This window comes from Gadus chalcogrammus, chromosome 12 (genome assembly GCF_026213295.1).
Source record: "Gadus chalcogrammus isolate NIFS_2021 chromosome 12, NIFS_Gcha_1.0, whole genome shotgun sequence".
In the NCBI taxonomy this organism is placed as follows: Eukaryota; Metazoa; Chordata; class Actinopteri; order Gadiformes; family Gadidae; genus Gadus; species Gadus chalcogrammus.
The window spans coordinates 18,303,787-18,326,798 of record NC_079423.1 but is presented as its reverse complement, the minus strand read 5'-3'; the positions used below and the strand labels follow the sequence as shown (position 1 = coordinate 18,326,798).

At 43.6% G+C, this 23,012-nt stretch overlaps 2 protein-coding genes across 2 annotated transcripts; both read right to left on the bottom strand.

Moving 5' to 3' along the window:
• Nucleotides 1-3,538: 3,538 nt before the first annotated feature.
• LOC130392741 (sterile alpha motif domain-containing protein 9-like) lies at nucleotides 3,539-4,273 on the bottom strand (the record flags this gene model as incomplete). Its single annotated transcript, XM_056603250.1, has 1 exon — nucleotides 3,539-4,273. A coding segment is annotated over one exon (735 nt), but the record flags the coding sequence as incomplete, so codon positions are not given.
• Nucleotides 4,271-15,258, bottom strand: LOC130393416 (sterile alpha motif domain-containing protein 9-like). The gene is made up of 4 exons (XM_056604104.1): nucleotides 15,130-15,258; nucleotides 11,872-12,742; nucleotides 8,962-9,274; nucleotides 4,271-7,191 (listed from the first exon to the last, which is right to left on the bottom strand). Exons 2-4 carry the CDS (start codon nucleotides 12,730-12,732, stop codon nucleotides 4,673-4,675), a joined length of 3,693 nt encoding a protein of 1,230 aa, XP_056460079.1. The 5' UTR covers nucleotides 12,733-12,742; nucleotides 15,130-15,258; the 3' UTR covers nucleotides 4,271-4,672.
• Nucleotides 15,259-23,012: the final 7,754 nt, after the last annotated feature.

The window sequence follows — 23,012 nt, the reverse complement described above, 5'->3', positions numbered from 1 at the left end:
CGTTTCCACTGCAGGGTGCGGAACGGATCGGATCGCAAAGGTGCGGTAGGGAGGGGGCGGTAAAGCCCAGCTCAGTTCCGAGGTCGCGTGGTAGGCCGGATGTCGATCGCCGCGGCAGCTACGTAAACATCGTAAACAACGTCTTCCTCCCCAAGAATGCAGACGAACGATCTCCACCTCCTTGTTCGCCCAAGCAAGCTTTTTACGCGACATGTTAATTGTAAAGAATAATACCTCGAGGCTACTGTTTGTTTGTTTTTATCCCCGCGTCACCCGGAAGTGACGATTCTGTCGACCAATCAACGGAGGCTGGGTGTAGCTAGAATTCCAGGGTACCCTTTCAGGCGTCTGGTCTCGTTTGGGTACCGCAACGGAGGAGTCCCCAAAATGGGGTCGGAACGGGTACGGCAAAGTCCGGGTCACGCCCACTTTTGGCGGTGGAAACGCGATCCGACCCGCACCTTTGCGATCCGATCCGTTCCGCACCCTGCAGTGGAAACGCGCCATTAGAGTACGCGTTTGTAGGAGCGCTCCGTTCAGTGCGGCGCGATATATTTCTATGGAGGCGGTTGAAGACTGTTTCCACATGTCTGCTGGAGACTCATCGCGATAATTTTTTTAAACTTTTTTTATACTCGTAATTATTGCATAGAAACTTAGGGTTTATTTGCAGGAAAAAATAAATCTCATTTAGTGAGGAGGAAGAAAGCTTTGGCTCCACAGGTGAGACCTGGAACAATTATCTGAATTTGATTAGTACATTCTGCATACTGCTGCGTGTGCGTGTGTTACTACTAGGCTACATGATGCTGCATACTATATTCTATTAGTTCAAACGACAGGTGAGACCTGGAAAGAGTGTCTGAAGATAATAAGTACACAATATTGTTCTATTAGTACACGCTACTGTGTGTTACTACTATTGTATTAGTACACTACGTCATAGGCTTCTACTGCGTATTAGTATCGACTACATTATTAGAAGGTAATACGTCATTGGTATAAAACTTCTGTTTTAGTACACGCTATACTTAACACATCTGAAGTTAATTAATTGGAACAATACTACAAAGTATTAGTACATACTGATCGATAGTACTGGTAGTAGTAGTACACACTGTGTACTACTACCAGTACTAATGATCAGTAGATCATTAGTACTGGTATTAGTATACACACTTCTGGTCATAGGGTTAGGGTGTGTACTAGTACTGGTATTGGTACACACTACAGGTCATTAGTATTGGTAATAGGGTTAGGGTGTGTACTAGTACTGGTATTAGTACACACTAGGCCTCAGTGTCACTGGCATGATATAAACCCAAACCTGCTAAACAGCTCTGTCCACCAGGCTGCTTATCATGATAATATACCCTGCTACTATAATGTCATAAACATCCCCACCAAAAACTATTAATGTACTAACATCAACATATAAAAGTATTAATGTCTCAACATCACCACAACATGAAAGTATTAATGTCCAAACATCACCACCACCACATACAACTATTAATATCCAAACATCACCGCAACATAAAAGTATATATGTCCTAACAAAATTGCATACAACCGTTCGAATCCCGAGCCTCCCGGATGAGGTGCCCTTGAGCAAGGCACCTGCAACCCCCACCTGCTCCCTGGGCGCTGCATATTGTGCCCCCCCCATGTGTGTGAACCTCTGTGTGTGTGTAACACATTATAATAAGGTGCCATAATAAATAGCAACCTAATCATTACCTAACTATTTGTTAATTGTTACTAAAATATCTATTTGGCACAAGTCCGTTTTTTTTCACTGAAAGGGTTAGGGTTAGGGCCGTGTGTTAGGGTTGGGTTAGGGTCGTGTGTTAGGGTTGGGTTAGGGTTATGCAATCAACTAATACTTAAACTATTACTTGTTAGCTAGCTGCTAGCTGATAGTAGCAGTGCTGAACAGCTAGCTATTAGTATCAGTGCTTAATGGCTAGCTAACATCTCCTTGGTAGCTAGCTGTTAGCTTCTAGCGGTTAGTAGCAGTTCTGAACGGCTAGCTAGCAACACCTTGTTAGCTAGCTGTTAGCAGTTAGCAGTGCTGAATGGCTAGCTAGCATCACCTTGTTAGCTAGCTGTTAGCTACTAGCTGATAGTAGCAATGCTGAACGGCTAGCTTACATCACCTTGTTAGCTAGCTGCTAGTAGTAGTGGTGAAGGGCTCTCCTCCCGTACTGATGATGGACGGCTCCTCCTCTTCCTCCCTTAAGGAGGTCTGCTTTAGATAAGATAAAGTATACTTTAATGTACTTATTTTTTTTTATACTTTAGAAAAGATGGTCATGTTTCTGCATTTACCAATAGGTGAGCTCAAATGTTCCTCCAATGGTGGAGGAACATTGGCCAAGCCTCATCCCAGAAAGGCAGTGCCCGGTAGTAATAAACCATGGCCTCTAGATTGCCCGAGAGGACTATGAGTCTGGTGCCACAACTGCAAATACATGACAATACAAAATGGATGCATGCAAGTATGTGTGTCATTTCACCAGCTGCACTGAGACAAGATGGATGGACGCTGAGGGATGTTAGATAATTTTTTATTCACATGTTAACTATTATGTACATGTTTTGTATGGAAATTGGTTCAAAGAGTGTACACTCACTGTTGGTCACAATGATTCCCCCCCATGGTGCCTGTTACAATCCCACTGTCTAGGGGCTCTGGGGAGGTTAAGTGAGATATACCAAAAATACAAACGAAAACGTGTATTTTGAAGACTATAAAGTCATCAAAATGAATATAAACTCATAGAAGGTAATTCAACACAACATAAAGAAAAAGTAGTGATTAAATATGATTTAACAAGGGCTAACAAATAATAATAATAAAAAGCTAAAAATAAACTAAATTAGAAGTAACCAGACACGTATTCAACGAGAAGTCAAACATAACATATCTTAAGAAAAATACAAGATCAACTTAAAAAAATAATGAGTACACAATACCAACGTTCAACGTACAAATGACTGAACCAGTTATGTCATTCGAAGTTAATGATTGCAAGAACATACTAAACAATATGGACGTAGCATCCCCGCAGTTCTGAGGGTATGGATCTAGCATGTTCGAGAAGTCCATTTTTGCATTGGAAACAATTCATATTTTGGGCTAGGGCTTAATGGAAACCTTGAAAATATCCTCAAATGCAAATGTCACTATTTGCTTTTAGTATTACAAAATACAGTAATACTATTAAAAAGAACCCACAATACAAGGTTACTCTTTAAAATATTCTAAGATACAATGTAAAATCTAAGTAAAAGGTAGACATGAACAAAGCAATCAAAAAATCAACAATATTATTGTATATTATTACTGTTAACATGGGTGTTTTCCCCTGAGTAATTTTACAGAAGTGAATGAATGATTTAAAATAATAGAAAACAAGAAGATTATTTTATTTCTGCTCAGACTCAGAGGAGCTGCAAACCAGACATGTAAAGTTTGTAAAGCTTCTTGAAAGGCTTTAGTCTTTACTAGGTACTTTTGAGGGACCTTCTGGTGCTAGTTTTCAAACTGGATATCATAAGCAAGGGGGCCATTGATAGCAAATCCAATGTAGAAGGAAACCTTTTCTGTGCTTAATCCCCTCCTTGTTGCACCAATGTATGCTGGTCGCACTGGGATTTTAAGTTTTCCGTAAATGGCATACACCTCTCCTACCTCAATCAGTCCAGTGACACGCTGCAGACGGCTTGTTATTTCCCTTTCCCTAAATATGTCCCCAGTTAGCCACAGTTTTGCCAAGTCATTGCGATGCAGCTTAGTGAAACATTCATCAAGTTTTGGTTTGGAAACGAGTCTTGCGAGCTCATTCTCATTCCCCAAGTAAAAGTGGGAAACAGTACTCCTCTTCCGAAATATAGATAGACGCTTCTGAGAGGACTTTCGGATTGCAGTCACATAGGTCCTGATTTCTGTTTGTTGTGGTGAAAAAGGCCAGAAAAACAGCAGTGCAAGGTAGTGTGGGTCAGGGAAGGGATAATCCAATGAAACTTGCTGCAGAGTTTCCAAAAGAAGGTTGCAGAGTTGAGTGTAACTTTTCACACCTTTACTTTTGGGTCTCAGCAGGTAGAGTATAACGCTTGACCAAATGAAATTGATTTTTTCCTTTGTCTTTTGTCTTTGGTCAGAAAACTGATTATTTTCTTGGATGTAGGCGTAGCATTTTACAATTTCCTCCACCGCGTCAGCACTCTTAGTATCGGTCCAAGTGTGCAGTCCAAGTGCTGCAGTATCCCAGTAAAAGTGTCAGCATGCATCTCCTCAAGCACTGTTCTCCGTTCTTCAACCAGCATCTTAACATTGAGGTTTGGATTGCAGTCTCTTTCTCGTTGTCTTTCCTCAGGTGAAGCACAAAAAAGCATAACATACTTTTTAAAGTGATCAGAAATGTTCAGACGAATTTTTGAATCATATTTTCCTGAATTGTTTGCCTTTAGGTATGTGAAGTAGCAATCAAGGATTTCAAATGTTAGTTTTAACTCAGGTTTGAGACTAATGAGAAACAGCTTATGGGCTTCAATGACTTGAGTATAACGGTTGTTGACTTCATTATCTTCCATGTGCACACTAGTGATGGGGAGACTTTCTTTTAGAAAATTCTGCAGGTACTTTTTTCTCAATGGGTCACTCTCCTCAAAGAACGGTAAGAATGGTAATTTCAAAGACCAAAAAAGCCACCTTCAGCACCCCCACATAGCTAAAGAAGTTGTATGATGATTTGGCAGCGTTGTCCTCGGATTCATCATCATCCCACGGTGCCTCATTCAGTTCGTCTGTGTTTGACAGCTGTTCTGCTCTTTTAAAAGCAGTGACAGCCTTCTTTGATAAATTAATATTTGCGTCCAAGTCTTCTGGACTACAAGGTGGACCATTCTTTTTACTTGGTATGTTGGATTTTAGTTGGTTCTTGTACACTTGTCCAATCATATTTACGGTATAGGAATTTTCTCTGATTTTCTTTGCCTTTTCTGCCCAATTCAACGCCTCCGTAAAATCACGCTCATTGAGGTAAAAGTACCTTGCCAGCGCCTGTGGAATAGAAGCACTTTCAACCAACCGGGAAGATGCTTTAGTAAAGATATCTTGGATCATTCCTTTACCCTGCTGTTTATGAATTTTCTCTATGAGGGGAGAAAATGTATCTCTTTCATCCCCATCTTTTCTGCTTTGCCGTTGAATCAGCATACGTTGAATGGATCGTTCTAGATTTCCTTTGCCGATTTTTGGTGTGGTTGTGAAAAACAGATCACAATGAAGTATGGACATGATTATGTCACTCGCTTTCACGAGGTATGTCCTCTCCAGCTCTTCAATGCAGGCAGATGCAATGGAGTGATGCAGGATGCGCAGGAATTTATACCCTCCCCATTCTTCCTCTTGGTCTATGATGAGAAAGTTTGAATATGGCTTCATTCCCTCCAGAACATTGTCTTCATTCCACTTGAACATTTTAAGTCCCAGATACTCTTCGGAGAGTGAGATTGAGATTTCCGAATCAAACACGTACGTTTTTAATAATGAAAGAAAGGCAAAAAGTTGTGCCTTCTTTGTGCTTAAATCAAAGTTTTCCAGGGTATTATGAACAAGACCTTCAACATATTTAGGGTCGAAGTTACTCTTCATGATCATGAAGCTGTAAAAGTTTTCCGGTTTTGTATGAGTATCTCTGAGCTCTAGAAGCTTTTCCTCAAATTCCACCTGTTCTTTGGGTGTAATGGAACTAGTGATAAACAGACTTGGTTTGGAGCGTTGACGGTAGAGGTCCTGTGGGCTTTGAGAACGAACACAGTTAAGTATTATAATGTGGCAGCTTGGTGCGTCAATAGTTCGGCTTAAGCAGCTCTCCTCAATGGCTATTTTGATGCAGGTCACAAGATTTTGTGCATTCACAGTGTCCTTTGAATCATCAACCAGCAGCAGAACTGGAGATGGTTTCTCATTTTTCAACATCATTAACTCTCTGACCTGAATGGCGATCTCTGGGTGCGGCAAAGTGTTGTCTTTTAAAACTGCACATCTGAAGTGCTGACGGAGGCCCCACATTACATGCATGGCTAGGGTGGTGCCACCACACCCGGGATGGTGAAAGAGGTTCAGCAGTGTACACACGTCTACAGATTGATCTGATTGAGATTTGATCATTTGCTTCAGCTTTTCATATTTGTCTCTTTTGATGAATGGCTTTGCTTTGGGCTTTTCACAAAGATAAAAGTTCCACCATTTCACTTTACCACCTCTGAAAAATTCTGCTTCAACTCTGATTTTAAAATCACGGAACACTGTGCTGTGTTCATCGTACATTTTCTCACATTGATTCAGACACAAAATATCAAGAGCAGTCATCAGGTCTTTCTGCTTCTGGGTCAGAACAACAAAGGAAGAGTCAGACGATGGAAGTAGCCTATCAGATGACTGATCCAAGGGTCCCAGAGCCTTCACGGTACCATTGATCTCACTCAGGCTCAGCTCCCATACCGCCTGCTGGCTGATGTCACTGTCACACTTCCCCTCCACCATCAGCCTCCACTTCTCAAACGTGCTTGGAGACTCACAGATACTGATAATGTTCTCTCCTTCTGTGTTTTTATAGAAGGCGTTGTACGTATCGAAGATGGGGTCTTTCTCAGTCAACACGGGGGAAAGCAGAAGAAAGATAATGAGAGTTCTGCCCTGTAAGAGAACTTCTGGTTTACAAACAAATGAAACCAATTGCTCCACATCTCTACATGCTGTTCTTAACCAAGTCTTGTAGTCCAACACCTTGCAGGACTCACTGTCAAGGTCCTCTCGTCCATTGCAGAACACCCAGCTGGTCTGTTTGTAAAGGTTCAGTTTCTTAATCACATCCCCGGTCTCTCCCACAAAGAGAGCTGGGTCATGCTTATTGGCCACCCGAGATTCTCCGTAGGAATGACAGAGTCCGTCGATAGCTGCCGAGTTTGGGTCGAAGTCTAGAACACAGAACAATTTCAACGTCTTCAAAAACTCGAGATACTCCAACTGTTGTGGAGCGCTCTTATTCACAACTACAACATATTCATTATAGAAGCCAAGAGAGTTCCCTCCACAAGTTAGCAAGTTATTCAGCTTCTCCCCCTGGTTGGCTTCTCTCCTCAAACCGTCCTTTGGGCCACACTGCTGCTTCAGTCGACCTATGTTCATATCAAAACATAAAGGCATGAATCAATCAACAGTGGCCATGATTTTTGGATGAAGAGCAAAAAGTTCTTAAATGAATGAATTTCTGAACCTATTGGTATACCCTTGTTCTCTGCGATACATTGCGATATGAAAAGCTACAGGAATGCCGTTTGAGGTTAATAACAATCCTTCTTTTCTGACTACAGTTGCTGGCAACTTACTTGTGTTGTCAATCAAGGGGTGGGACACATTCATATCAGAAAAACATTAGGCTGTATGAACTATTAATAAAGTATCTAATAAGATCCAACATAACAGGGCGGCATTATGATCTTTTTTTAATAATAATAATTAATCCAGAATTGACGCACTCAGTAAACATTAGTGACTACTAATGTCTTTAGTTACTGGTCCGTCTCTCCTCACTCACCATTCGTTGCAAACCTGAAACATTCATGTGATCATAACTTTGTTATTTTGCCTTTACTACGCGATACTCAAAGTGTCACAATAATCGCGTAAATTGATGAGATTACCTTTATGAACATGTACCTGTGATTTAGTCATGCTCTTATTTTCTGCCAGCTAAACGCTGAGCCCAGGTCAGAGTTTTTCGTTAGCCAATTTACTAGATTCAAATTTAGCAGAAAATGTACAATTTAACAGCCATATGAAAAACAGTTGATGGGCGCATATAGAAATACATGTTTAATACACGCATCGTGTTTTTTCATCTTGTTCCTCCTCGGGTCTCCTCTGTGTTGGTATTTGGGGTATTAAACCATTTTTTAAGGGCCTTCTGTGTCACCATTAGGGCTCCTCCACACATCTAGGTGGCTAGACTCTGTACCAGTCATGGGGGAAGTTGATACTTGGTTGCAATTTCATTTGGTCTGTTGAAATTCATACTTTCAGTTGGCAAATCAACATCGTAAAACACATTGTGCCACGCTGTCCATTATTACGCTACGGTAATAATGGAGCAAAAAATATGTTTGTGCAGTCTTGGTGAATAAAATTCAGTGCTGTAAGCTGGCGTACTCAGTCACGCTAAACTATAACCACTGTTTGCACATGCGCATAACCATATGCAACCGTCAAAATCAAGCCAACCCTTTTGTTGTTCAGTGTGTGCCAACCATTGTAGCAGTGTGCATTTTTGACCATGCAAGTGTTTCCTTTCAGACTAAATAATACTTTGCCAGCCTTTACAGTTTGTTTGCTTAAACTACTCACATCCTGTTTACCTCTGCCTCTTTCCTGGAGTAACTATCACCTGGGCTGGCTGTATATAACTATTTTCAGTTTGTGGCAAAGGTGAAGTTGCTGAAGTTGGGTCGGAGCACACCGAAGCGAACAGAACCAGAGGACCTGAAGCAGACCGGGTTTGGTTTGATTGGTCATCACGGTTCGGATGAGCATTCACAACGCTCCAAAATAACCGTACTATCGGGGAAAGCCCCTAGGGTTCGATTAATACACACCAAACAGGTGTGAGAGCACCAGTAGTCTTTCGGGAGACCAAGTGCTAACGCATTTTCTCTGACAAGTCAATGCATGCTCATAAAAATGGAATTTGTATTTTAATGTTGTTTTAATTTAATGTTTGAATGAATTAATGGCCAAGATGGCTGTCAAGCTTTATATTAACTGGCCAAATAAAATTCCACTCGGCAAATGGTCTGTAAACACTATTGGAAACCCTGGCCCAGGTCAAAGGATTATTCAGTGGAATTCTAAGTTCAGCCTTTAAGGGAGGTTCTTAGATCAGATCTCTTTACCCATCTTCTTTTTCAGGCCTTCCTTAAGATCTTGGCGAGGGATCATCGGTAGAACCCGCAGCATGGCCTGCAGCGCCGTGTCCGGTCCGTAGTGTTGTAGCATGACGTCAGCCAGGTCTGTGCGGTCCTTGTCTTCCAGCCGGCTCTGGGGGATGGCATCATTGGAGCACATCCTTAGCTCTCTTAGATGGAATCTGAACTTCTTCAGATCACCCTTCCCCAGATCTTCCAGGATTCCCAGGAGCAAAGGTAGCGCAGGGTGCAGTTGGACTGGGTCCGGTGGCCCCGGATCTCTAGCGTGCAATGGGGCTGTCTGCAGAGACACAAAGACACGCAGTCACCATACCAGCCTGCTTCCTGAGGAGAGACGTGAGAATAAGCATCTGTATAACCTGAACAGAGCACAACGCGGCATAATAGTGCTTTCATAAACTGTCACTATGAAAATATTATCCATCCTTGTGCCGTGTGGAGATTAAAAAATCCGGCTTTACTACAATTATACAATCTATTAACTTAAAACGGTTAGCTTGTATGTCCTCTTCGCTATTAGGGATGGGTCAGAAAATTTGATTAGACGATTAATCGGTCCTGAGGGTCAAAGTCGATTTTTAACATTTGGACCGTTAACATTCTTTCCCATTCAAATAAACAAGAATTAACGGACGGACCTAATGTTGGACACCTCGAAGGGCATTATCCCGCTTATACCATGGTCACTAGTTATATTTTCATGCGTTTTACAATCCAACTATAAAGTTTTTCACAAGCCATAACTTTGTTTCCCTGGTAACGCCTGAGGGTTTGACTAACACCTGGAACAATCATTACCTTCCCGTAAGGTTCTTATGCAATGGAAACGTTGTTCCCTCCTCCAGTAAATAGGACAGACCTTAGCTACGACTTGGCAACGGGAGGTATTCTAGTCCGCTGAGAGCTAATGTTACGCATTGTTCATAGTTATAATTCGTAATTCGTCCCAGCCTTTATACCACAGATACTCTAGGGTCTATAGCATATAACCGCGTTGTCTGATTACAGTTTAATTCATTTTTCACAATTTGCCAGCTCTTGTTTTGAAGACCGAATCCCCGCGCCATTTGTTTCAATGGGAATCGCGACGGTCTTTACTTTCAACATAAGGTGTACATATTTATAATTTGAAATTCATCCCAGCCTTTATACCACAGATACTATAGGGTCTACAGCATATGATTACAGTTTAATGCATTTTTCACTGTTTACCAGCTCTTGTTTTGAAGGCTGAACAGACAATTTGACTGGAACTACACAGCAGGTAGTTGTTTTTTTGAGTTAAGGACCTTAAGTGATTTATTGCAGATGATCCATGGCTGCCTTTGTGAATGTCGGCACACATCGAATAATCGATTATTCGTTCATACCATCCACTGATTATTTGATCATGAAAAATTGGAGTTATTCGCATCCCTATTCGCTATGGTGATAAGCGGTAAATAAGGCGTTTTCCAGCAAGCAGTACTAGTCCTTCAGAGGGCAGACTGAAGCAGTACGGTTACAGTGTATGGCCGGACTAACAAAGAAAACTTAAATCACTACAGACAATGAAACTTCAAAATCTAATTCAAAATCGAGAACTGGTACAAACCGGTCACTACCTTGTGCACCGCTTGTGATTTTTCTAACAGTTAATTCTTCGATAAAGTTGTTTTGTTTAAGAGTTCTAGGCGTTACATTTTCTCAAGCTATCACCGTCTTTGTGTGTGAGTGTTATAATGAGCGATAGCGTATCTAATAGTGTAGCCAATCACAAGCTGCACAGTTAGTGGCGTGTTTTCCATCAGCGGCTACGCCAGAGAGTGTGGGCGGAGCTACCGCAGGAGAGAGTGTGGGCGGAGCTACCACAGCAGAGAGGGTGGGCGGAGCTACAGCAGCAGAGAGGGTGGGCGGAGCGACAGCAGCAGAGAGGGTGGGCGGAGCGACAGCAGCAGAGAGGGTGGGCGGAGCGACAGCAGAAGAGAGGGTGGGCGGAGCTACCACAGCAGAGAGTGTGGGCGGAGCTACCACAGCAGAGAGGGTGGGCGGAGCTACCACAGCAGAGAGGGTGGGCGGAGCGACAGCAGCAGAGAGGGTGGGCGGAGTTACCGCAGCAGAGAGTGTGGGCGGAGCTACCACAGCAGAGAGGGTGGGCGGAGCTACCGCAGCAGAGAGGGTGGGCGGAGCTACAGCAGCAGAGAGGGTGGGCGGAGCGACAGCAGAAGAGAGGGTGGGCGGAGCTACCACAGCAGAGAGGGTGGGCGGAGCTACAGCAGAGAGGGTGGGCGGAGCTACAGCAGTAGAGAGGGTGGGCGGAGCTACAGCAGCAGAGAGGGTGGGCGGAGTTACCGCAGCAGGGAGGGTGGGCGGAGCTACCGCAGCAGGGAGGGTGGGCGGAGCTACCGCAGCAGAGAGGGTGGGCGGAGCTACAGCAGCAGGGAGGGTGGGAGGAGCTACAGCAGCAGGGAGGGTGGGCGGAGCTACAGCAGCAGGGAGGGTGGGCGGAGCTACAGCAGCAGGGAGGGTGGGCGGAGCTACAGCAGCAGGGAGGGTGGGCGGAGCTACAGCAGCAGAGAGGGTGGGCGGAGCTACAGCAGCAGAGAGGGTGGGCGGAGCTACAGCAGCAGGGAGAGTGGGAGGAGACTCGCTCATCAACCCACTTCCTGGTTGTTTTTATCCATAGGAGGAATGAAACCGAGATCGTGAGGAGAACCACTTTAAGATATCCAATATGACAAGTTTCAGAAAAAAACTAAAATCGCAATTAATTACAGCAAAAAGTGAGATAATTAGTTAGGAGATCTAATCGATCTAGAGCCCAGAACGTTTAACATGAAAACCTTTGTGACGATTAATTAAAATCTTAATTGTGATGCAAGAATTAGGCGGTCTTACGGTCGGTGTCCAGGGGGCCTCTGTCCTGGGGGTCTCTGTCCTGGGGGCCTCTCTCCTGGGGGCCTCTTTCCAGGCGGTCTCTCTCCTGGGGGCCTCTGTCCTGGTGCTCTCTGTCCTGGGGGCCTCTCTCCTGGGAGCCTCTGTCCTGGGGGTCTCTGTCCAGGGGGTCACTGTCCTGGGGGCCTCTGTCCTGGGGGCCTCTCTCCTGGGGGCCTCTGTCCTGGGGGCCTCTCTCCTGGGGGTCTCCGTCTTCTGCAGCGTTGGGATCGCCGCCTCGCTGGCCTTCTTGCCCTTTTTATGGGGTTTCTTCCTCGAGCGAGGCTGTGAGGATGTAGCAGCCTCTTCTTGGGATGTGCTGGTGTTCACGGCGGCATTCAGGACAGGTTCAGGATTGTTCTTCAAACCTCGAAGCAATGCCAGAATCTTCACAGCAGGACCAGTGGGTACTTTTAGGTCTAGAAAGTCCTGCTTCTGGAAACACACCAGACAGTCCCCAGAGACGCGTCCCTCTAGGAGCTGATCTGCGTGTTTGCCATCTATCTGTGCGTGCTCTGTGATCCACTGGTAGACCTGCTCCCTGCTCCATCGCTCCACGTACTCTGGAAACGGAGACTGAAAGGTGCGGCCTTGCTTCAACAGTTCCAGGTGTGCTGTAACTTTAACAGCAGTGCCGTGTTCTTTGGTCAGATCCAAAATGTCGCCCTTGTCAAAGTACTTGATATACTCTCCTAATACCTCTCCCTCAAAGAACCTGTGAGTGACAGTCGGGCTGACTTTGACCCGAGTTGTCAACCACTGACACACCTCCTCCTTCGTCCATTTCTCAATCTCCGGTTCCAGCTCAGTTACAGGGTCGTCCATTTTTTATCACCTAGAGTGAATAAGAGTTGACAGTGAGAACACCTCTCTCTCTCTCTCTCTCTCCCCCCCTCTCCCTCTCTCTCTCTCTCTCTCTCTCTCTCAGATAAAATACTTGCATGTTTCATACAAGGGCTGTCAATTGATACAACAAACAACATAACAAATATTGACATTAATCGCATTATCAACATTTTCTGGGAAAGGGCCCCAAATTATTTATCTATTTAAGTACAGTTTAAAATAATGTAATTGTTGCTTCATCAGTATCAAAATAGATGTATTATATATATTATATATAGCCTATTTGTTTTTTTAAATGTCATGAAGCCCAATAAGATACATTATGTACAAAGTTCTTAGTTATAGCGTAACATAGTTTGATTAGGGTGTAACTGTGAGCACAAATGCCACAGTGGCTGAGACGGTAGTGACGCTAGGTCTAAAATCAAGAGGTTGCCACTTCGATTCCGTCCATGGTCTGATTTATTTTTTCTCTTATAGTCCAGCTTATTGATTCAATCTGCCTCTTTTGAACATTTTAGTATGATTTAGTAAGATAGTATGATAATTATAGGACGTAATGACGGGCTACGACGCCTGGCTGCTACCAAACCAGCTGTAGCTGGCTGCTTTCGGTCGCAACCAAAAGCCTATTTACTCACATAACATCTTATTAAACAGAACAAATATATAGGGGGTGCTTTATTAAACTGACGCACCCACCTGTATATTTGTTCTGTTCAATAAGATTGTATGTTTAGGGGCGGGACAGAAGCATTTCAGTTCACTTTATGCAAATGAGCGGGTCATGCAGACCGCGGTCGGCCATGTGATTGGACAATCGATCCTCAGTGAGTGCCGGTGTAAGTACCATATCGGCTCGGCTTCCAGATCAGCTCAGGGTCCGTCGTCTGCTGATTACGTCACACAATACGCTATCTACAGCAATAAGGTATTTTATGGCTTAAATTAAAGAGCCTGTAATGATCATTCATTTTGAACATAGACCATTCCCAACCTATCTGTATGGATAGTTTCCTTCTAAAAACAAAACATCCCTCGGAATCATCTTGGCTGTTAAGATAAGCCGTCCGTGTTGCCAGATTGGGCACATTTTCAGCCTGATTTGGCTACTTTGAATCACGTTAGGCTGGAGAAACGGGACATATGCCCAATCTGGCAACACAAACCGAAACTAGACAGACCTACTCGCGCTCACACATGTGCTCGCTGTTGCCTCGTGGTTGCTATGACTACAGCCAGAGCTACAGCACAAAACAGCCAATCACAACTGTCCGAAGTACAGCCAATCCCAATGATATTGTGTAACGTAATCAGCAGACGACGGACCCCGAGCCGATCTGGAAGCCGAGCCGATATGGTACTTACACCGGCGGCGAATGTGTTTTCAACGTGCAAGCCCCCGCCCTACTGTTTTCCCAAGGCCCTCCCTCAGCTGACCTAATGATTCGCCCCCCACACTGATTGACAAGAAGAACATTGCATTGCATGCACACAGAACAACTGGCATAATGGACAACGAAATACAATGCAACACATAACACACAAACTACTTAAATGTCCCAGGGTCGCTGAAATACCACACACACACACACACACACACACACACACACACACACACACACACACACACACACACACACACACACACACACACACACACACACACACACACACGCGGGCGCGCGATAGCGATCAACTAAGCATGTAAGCAATCCCTCCATTAATTAGTTATTCAGTGTTTCATGTATTTATGCTTATTATTCTTTTTATATTGACCAAACTTATGACTATCTTGTGTTTTCGTGGCTCGGCATCAGCAGCAGCACTTGCCTCAACTACGAGCGTGCAGCCAAAAAGCGCGGATCCTTTAAATGGAAAAGAGAAATCGCAAGAGCGATAGGAGCTGTAAATATTTTGGACAGCGTTGCGTTTTGAGCAATTCGGCGATTTTGCATCTTTTACAGCTTTTGGTGTGAACGTACAGTAACACCGGCGCACCGCACGGACTCGTGGTGAATCTCATATCCTGGTTTCAAGCACTTCCATCGACAAAGTGGTGAACTCCCAAAAGCAGCCGCTAGAGGGAGTTCGGGGTACGGCCACGAGGTTGGTTGGGCGCGCCTAACCTTAACCGCGTTAAGGTTTCCACTTGAATCCAGTTAATTACCTATAATAATAATATAATAATTATCGTTATTCTATCATAAGAATAATGGTTCTTTCCTTAACTTTAACTCTATTCTAGAAGAGGTTTGAATCGCTGAAACACTCCACAAGTTAAACTAGTTGCCTACGCAAGCCTACCCCGACTTCCTGAATATAATGTAACATGGATATATACATAATAATAATAATAATATGGACTAGGCCTACCTATCTCCCTCCTCCTCGGACATCCGGAACGCCGAGAAACCCGCTGGGTCAGGATGAACTATGTTTTGCTAGGTTAAGGCTTCATGAACTCATCTGTAAGATCGACGCGTCTGCACACTTTGAACTTCCTCATCCATGTGAGGACTCAGTCACGTGGTTTTATCTCCGTCAAATAGAGCACAACAGTGACCCTGCCCCGTTTATGAACGGCCCTCTCTGATATGTCCATAGCAGGGGCGATTCTAGGTTTTGACTTTTGGGGGGGCTCAGCCCCAGGAAGCCACAGGGGTATATAAAGGGGGGGGGGGGGGGGGATTTTGAATATCTTAGATGTGATTTCCTGCATTCTGCTGCATTTTAGGGTGACCTGATCCTAAATGTATTCTGGTGGGGTCAAATCAATCTATGTATCTATCAATCCAACACATTGTATATTTTTGAACAGTCTGTTGGTTTGTTGTCAGAAAAGCACAGACCTTTTGTAACAGTTTAACCTCAGTTAAACTCATAATACCAATGAGTATTTCATCCCAGAGGAAAGGATTAAACACATTTTACACACTTAAAGGGATACCACACCCATTCAGCGGTGTTCTATCATTAAAAAATCGCTATTGTGATGTAAAAAAATGTTTTCTGTTTCCCTCAGTCTAACCCAGTTTAGCCTTGGCCCAGCTTTCCTGATCTAATTTAGAACTTTGCTTGCCTGCTAGAAGGGCCGAGGACTACAAAGCACTGGTTCTGCACATTTGTGAGCCCACCAATAAGGAATGAGGGGGGGCGGGAGCTCGCGTACGAGATGTAAACATAATGTCTGCCATGTTTCTTAACCGCTTAGCTAGTGAACAAATTTGCAATGTGAAACAGCCAAAGTGGATTTTGAAAATCTATTGTTGGGTTTGGACATTCAGGGCTATTAGTACGAGTCAGAATAAAGCGAGGAAAAACACAAATAGAGAAGGAGGCTGCTGCGGCTGCGGCTGAACGAGCCCTGCCTGTTGCCGAGGACGAGGAGCCGGAGCGCGCCGGTTTGCTCTGGTCGCCTATAGACACTAACACAGAGTCCCTGGGCTGCAGCGAATTTCAGCGATGCCAGTTTCTTCTAGAATAAATGGTTGAATCTGGCGAGGACAGGGCCATTTGTGTAACCTCTCTCCCAGGCTTTACGCCTCATCTGAACAGTTGGGTATTGGACGGTGTTTGAAATAACGCCGTTTATAAGAACGGCGTTAGGTAACGCCGTTATTTTTTCAGTGACGGGGTAATCTAACTAATTACTTTTTCTGTCGTTATGACGCCGTTACCGTAACTGTACGTCACTATGAATTGATTTAATAATCAGCGTAATCCGAACGCACCCCTGGCTCCAAACACAAACTGCTAGTGAGGAGACCGGATGCTTTAACAACGAGATAATCGTTTATGATTGGCTAAGGCAGAGTCATGTTTCATGGTAGTCAATCGGAGCCAGTGTTTTTACACACAAGCCAAGACACGCGCGCCACACACACGCACACGTACACACCAAACAGATTCGATGAAGCAGCAGACATGGCGAGTCCGGATCAATCCAATGAAAACTTGGCATTTTCTGCAGCATTCGGCAGATGTTCCACAGCCTTCGCAACCAAGCAAATTAAAATAAATAAATAAGTAAGTAAGTAGCAGCATCAATAATAATAAAAAGTAATGAGGTGTAATAAAGTGTGAAGTGTAGGGTGTTCAAGTGGTAGTGATTCAGCCACAGGTAGGGTTATTGTGCAATAGATAAATGCTGTGCAAATACAAGATGGTTAAATACCAGTCTGTTGTTGTGGTGTGCGTGTGGATGGTTGGGGGGTTGTGTGTTTCTCCAGGAGTCTGACTGCTTGGGGGAAAAAACTGTTTGTCATCCTCTGGGTTTTGGCCCTTAGGCTTTGGTACCGCCAAATAGGAGAGTATAAGGGAGTTATCAACAGTATTTCTGACGTTTTTAGCCCAGAATTCATTATGTTATGCGAGGGAGCGCAACGCAACGTAGGCTTGATCTGAAACACGCCTTCTCTTGGCCTCTGTTGACATCTAGTCCGCGAGCTTCAAGCGATGATGACGCAACGTAATGGAGGGGTGTGTCATTTCTTAGGGGAAGGGGAAGGGGAAGGGGGGAGGGGGAAGGGGTGGAAATGGGAATGGTCCTAGGGTGCACTCACATTAGAACATCTGGCCGTGGCCGTTTTCACACCTGACTGTGCTAAGTCCCCTCTGACGCTCGCCCCCCCCCCACACACACCTTTTATCAGCTGAGGGCGTTTTCATGAGTCTCATGTATCAGAACATGTTGTTGATTAACTCACGTTGTTATGGCAATGAAAACGCCCTCAGCTGATAAAATAATGCCAGCGTTCTTTTTCCAACTGTAAATTAGCACCCATGTCAACTTCTTCTGCTCCTTGCACCTTATCATGCTTATCATGCTACGCACCATTACAAGCCTCTGCAAACTAACCCATGAGGCAATTCAAGAAGAGGCATAGATAGAATCGCCTTGTGGTCAACTGTCATTTAATAGACATCTGTCAGATTATGTCAAGGTTTTAAAATGAAATGAATATTATTATTACCTGGTCATTTTATAACACAGCTTGAAATCGTGGATTTTCTGATAAAGACTAGCTAGCCTCTTTGACAGACGAAGCAGCAGAAACTATGTTAGGGTGCGCTCGTACTGCATTTTTGGATTTGTCAAACAGGAGACGCCAACCCACCGATCAGAGGTGAGAGATTCACGCAGGAAGGTTGCGCTCCATTTCCCTAGCCTATTTGAGCCTGTTCATTAGTGTACAGCATCCATCTTCTTTTTTGTCAGTTTTGGGTGGGATGTATGTTTTTTCATGTTTGCATGTATGTTTTTTCACAATAAACATTTTTTTGCAATTCAAAGTAAGTTTTTAACATATCAGGTGTAAGGAGTGCTGTGTCAAAGCAAAAATATATCTCATACATGTTGGTGATTTGCTCTAAAACCATCTGAATAATTTAGCTAAAGATTAGCCTGATTGTTAAATTAGTTTTTTCCAAAATAGTGTCTGTGGGGCAAAGGGAGCCACATGCTGCGGGGTAAGGTGAGCCAGGCGTTCCACTTACCCCACCATGCTGAGGGGTCAGTTGAGCCAGGCGTTCCACTTACCCCACCATGTTGCGGGGTCAGTTGAGCCAGGCGTTCCACTTACCCCACCATGCTGCGGGGTAAGGTGAGCCAGGCGTTCCACTTACCCCACCATGCTGCGGGGTCAGTTGAGCCAGGCGTTCCACTTACCCCGCCATGATGCACTGGAGGTAAGTTAAGGCTCTAATAAAGTGGTTTTCAGACGATGGGTGTGAGTCTCTTGTGTGAAGAAGGCTTCCTGTTGTACGCGTTAGGAAGACTTCGTCTGGAGGCGTTATGGAAGACATGAATCATAGAACAGGCCGAACAATGTCTATTGTAAGAAATAACTTTTAATTGGTTATCAGGAATGGAATCACATTGATCTGAATAATCACAATTCATTGTTTGTTGAATTCATCTGTAACTCTAAACCCTGGAATCATACCCCAACACCTCTCTGTACCCTGGAATCATACCCCAACACCCAGGGGTGGACTGGGACAAAAATTCAGCCCTGGCATTTTCTGTCCAGACCAGCCCACTACATTATCAGCACTAGGGGTGGGACGAGACGAACGGGAAGAACCCTGTATGTACATTAAAACAATTTAATCAAGTACATACATCCGAATAATAGTACAGCACTGCAAATAGCAGTTGTTGCTTTTTTTTTTCAAGTTTGTGTCTCTTGTGCTGCTGACAAGAAAGGCATGAAACCTGAACAGGAAGTTAACAGACATCCTGTGGTCGCTGCATCTCAAACCCCCATATCTACATATCTACAAAACCCTTGTTAAATATCACACTTGATCCAACGCTAAATTCTCTCTTGCAGTTTTTAGTCTGTGAATGTGAAAATCTTTTGGTGTAAGCCCAGCATTAGTTAAAACCAGCCTCTGACAATAATAACAAAATATCCTGACAAATAATTTAAATAGAAACATATTACAGACAGTAGCAGCATTAGAGCTGAAACTCATTTGTTTCAACTGTGACTCAGTCATTGTGAAACCATAAATAGAGAATTTAATGTTTTTTATCTGTAACTGCGATAAAAAGTCTAAATGAATTACAGGTCTGAACAGATACGCATTCTCATATTAGACATTAGACTTTTTCACACAGCTATAGATAAAAACAAAAAATATCAATTCTCTATTTATGGTTATATTTATATATATTGCCCTACTTCCTCATCCGCAGCCAGCCAGCTACACTAATTCAACCAAATTCATGACCTGCAAGAAACAGCAAACAGAACTTGTACTCAGTATCTGTGTACTGAGTGACAAGTATATGTAGCCATGTAGACTTTTTGTGACGTAGTGACACTTGGTGAACAAATGTATCTGTCATGAAGGATGACTTAAGTCTCAAAAGAGCCCCAAGACCTACCTGCATAACTGTTAATTGAACTTAAAAGAAATGCAGATGTTTGAAATTAAAATCATCAATATGAAAATCTTCAACCAGGAAATAAACCTTTGTTTCAATCTGAGACGAAACATGTTGCATAGTAAACTCGCAAAGTCAAGACGAATCTCAATCTCTCTCTCCCCCTCCCCCTCCCCCTCCCTCTCCCCCCCCCCTCTCTCTCTCTCTCTCTCTCTCTCTCTCTCTCTCTCTCTCTCTCTCTCTCTCTCTCTCTCTCTCTCTCTCTCTCTCTCTCTCTCTCATAGAAGAACTTATTAGGTCAGGAAAACCTGTTGGACAGGAGATGATGGTAGCAGAGAATATAAAGAGACATTTATGAATTACCAATTGTCATTTTATCACACATATAGTATGTTTCTTCACATAAACCTTTAAACATACACATATTGCATTCCTCTCACCACATGTAATAGTCATCACCTCAGTAAACAATAAATGAATTGAAAGATTACAATAAATTCAATGGCAAATATTGCAAATTAAACGAATTATTTCCTTACTTGTATTTGGTGCTAAAATTCAAAGTATCTCATCTGTATTTACAATACAGCATGGTTCTGCATCTCCATTTACAGCTCATTAGTCCATGTCAATGTTTACTGATGCTATGGCAACAAGATACTGCTGACGTTAGAAGCTGTTAGCTACCTTAACTAAATCATCTGGGGTCTCATTTATAACCGTTGCGTACGCACAAAACGGGGCTGAAAGTTGCGTACGTGACTTTTCACGCCAAGGTTGTGATCTATAAAAAACCAACTTGACGGGAAAATGTGCGCAGCCCTAAGCAAACTCTGACCCATGCGTACGCATGGTTTGGAGGAAAAGGAGAATTGGCGACACACACGGTGTGGTGGTGAACTGAAGTCAGACCGAAGAATTGCAGAGTGAGAAGAACGATTATGTTTTATCATCGCCCTTCATCAATTTAATTTCAACCCGTATCATGCGTTAAATCCTAATCAGAATAATTTAAGTCCACTGCGTTATTTCTCAGTTATAACTCCAGAAATATCTCCTTAGAATAGAAATAAAAAGAAATTCTCTATATTTAATCCCGTCACTCCATACTGTCCACTGACGGCGCGACTGCATGGAATAAAGCATCTGTCCATGTGTCAATAACATAATATTTTTATGTGACACTGTAAACACATTTTACGTGGGTAATTACAAACTGATTATCCAAGGCGTTCTCGTCAGTCTTATTACCGTAACCCTATAAATACAGAGGTGAGCGCCGTGGTAATGCTGCACCATATGGCACTTCTGGCGGACCATGCAGGATTCGGAGGGAGAGGGTATTTAGGGACCATAACGATTTATTGGTAGGCTACATAAAAATATGTAACTATGTCAGACCACTTCTTTTTTAATTCTGGGACTGTGCGCTCCGTGCTACTGACAGAGTTCACTGCTGCAGCAACATGTTGCCACTCACTCTGCTTTTTGTTGTTGGCGATTCCAATCCCGTGACCGCCGAACAAAACTACCTTTCGGGCCTCCATCTCACCCACAAGTGTCTCCACTTCAACCTCCGTGACATATCGCTTTTTTGATTTTCTCAGTACTTCTGCCATTGTTTCCAACAAGACATAATACCGGCATCTGAGTCTGTTTTATATGCAGATCCAGGGTTTCCCCCAGCACTGTCTTGTTAAGGCGGCCGCCTTAACAAGACTAGGGCCCCGCCTTGACTACCAATGTATTAAAAAAAAAAAAAAAAAAAAAAAGTTGAAAAAAAAAAAAAAAAAAAAAAAAAGCGAGATTTTTCTGCCATGAATAGGGTAAGCCCATCATCTTCTCACTATCTTAGTTCAAAATTTAAAATATTAAATATACAACATTGACTTCATTCACTCTATGTGTAGATAAAGACAGACCTGCGAAACTGCAGGGCAAGAGTCTTACAGCCTGCATGAAGATCAGCATCAATGGCCCACCAGTGTCTAAGTTCAATTACAGCAGGGCGCTAGAACTGTTCTTTGCACAGCCACGCAGAATTGCATGCACTGATGCCTCTTGTCAGCTGTGCCGCAAATAAGATCCAAAAAAGGAACTGTAAATAGTTGAATTTGCATACAAAAGTTAAGTGTATTGTCCATTATTTGTATTTAATTTGCACTTTTCTTTAATTTTATTTTGTAGTGTCTGCATGTTTGCACAACATTTGTACCTACTGTTGTTTATTTATATGGAAATAAACAGTCGTTTATTTCATTCATGCGTACTGGCATCTTTGAGCAAAATACCCCCAAAATTTTTCGGCGCGGCGCTATGCGCCGCGCCGACTGCTTACCACCTTGACTGAGACATTTACTGGGGGAAACACTGAGATCGCATTCATGAGGTCATTTGCATTGACCATTTATGGTTAAAAAGGGGCGTGTAGAGGGCGGAACGTGAAGCTGATTCAGCTGCGCACAATTATAGTCAGTATGTGATTTATAAAGCAAAGATTGCGTACAGGTGTGCGTACGCAGTGTTTTATAAATCCGAATATTTTTTGGCGCACGCAAAACTTGGCTTCTGGGCGTACGCACATTTTTAGTAACGATCCCACGCACAGTTTTATAAATGAGACCCCTGAACAATAATAACCCATAATATCACAATTCGGCATATTTAAACAAAATCAACCACAACTACCAACAGTCACAGCCCTTTAACTCTTGGCTAATATGTTGTCACAAGTATGCAGTTAATTAGGTCACATCACATTCAATGTAAAAACGTTTTGTTTTGGACATGTGATGCAGCCTAGCTAGCTCCAGGCTAACGTTACTTAGCATATATGCCTCCAGTCGCTCGTCTCCCGGCGCAGCAGCACCAGCTGGGGTGTTGACCCCGGCAGCAAATAGGTCTGTACAATTTGAACATTTAGCAGCTTCCACCTCCAGAGAGTCGCAGTTTTCGCTTATCCATTTTCAGCTCCGTCCCGACTCCCGCGACTCCGGCCCATGCCATGAGGTCCCGCCCACCCTGGTTTCTGTTGTGATTGACAGCACTGTCAGGGCTCTCTGAGCCAGTCAGACCATGATTGATTGACAATGACAAACATAGACCAATAATATGTGTCGATGCTGGCCACACACTGCTAGCCCGCTGTTGCCCATTGGCCGGCACAATTGGAGGGAATTTAGAGAGAGAGAAAAAAACAAAACATAGCGGACCAGACCGGCCCACTTTGGGTCAACGGCCCACCGGGACGATGCCCGGTATGCCAGATGGCCAGTCCACCCCACACCTCTCTGTACCCTGCGTGATTATGTATAAACTGATACGTCCCAAACAGCGAGGGGAGAGAAAATACACAGAATAA

What these genes read in the sequence shown, in the direction of transcription:
- LOC130393416 (XM_056604104.1), bottom strand. Translation starts at nt 12,732, where the DNA reads ATGGACGACCCTGTAACTGAGCTGGAACCGGAGATTGAGAAATGGACG. An exon ending in AGGCCCCCTGGACACCGACC is followed by an intron (nt 9,275 to 11,871) that starts GTAAGACCGCCT and finishes GTGTCTCTGCAG; the next exon opens with ACAGCCCCATTGCACGCTAG. An exon ending in AGGCCTGAAAAAGAAGATGG is followed by an intron (nt 7,192 to 8,961) that starts GTAAAGAGATCT and finishes ATATGAACATAG; the next exon opens with GTCGACTGAAGCAGCAGTGT.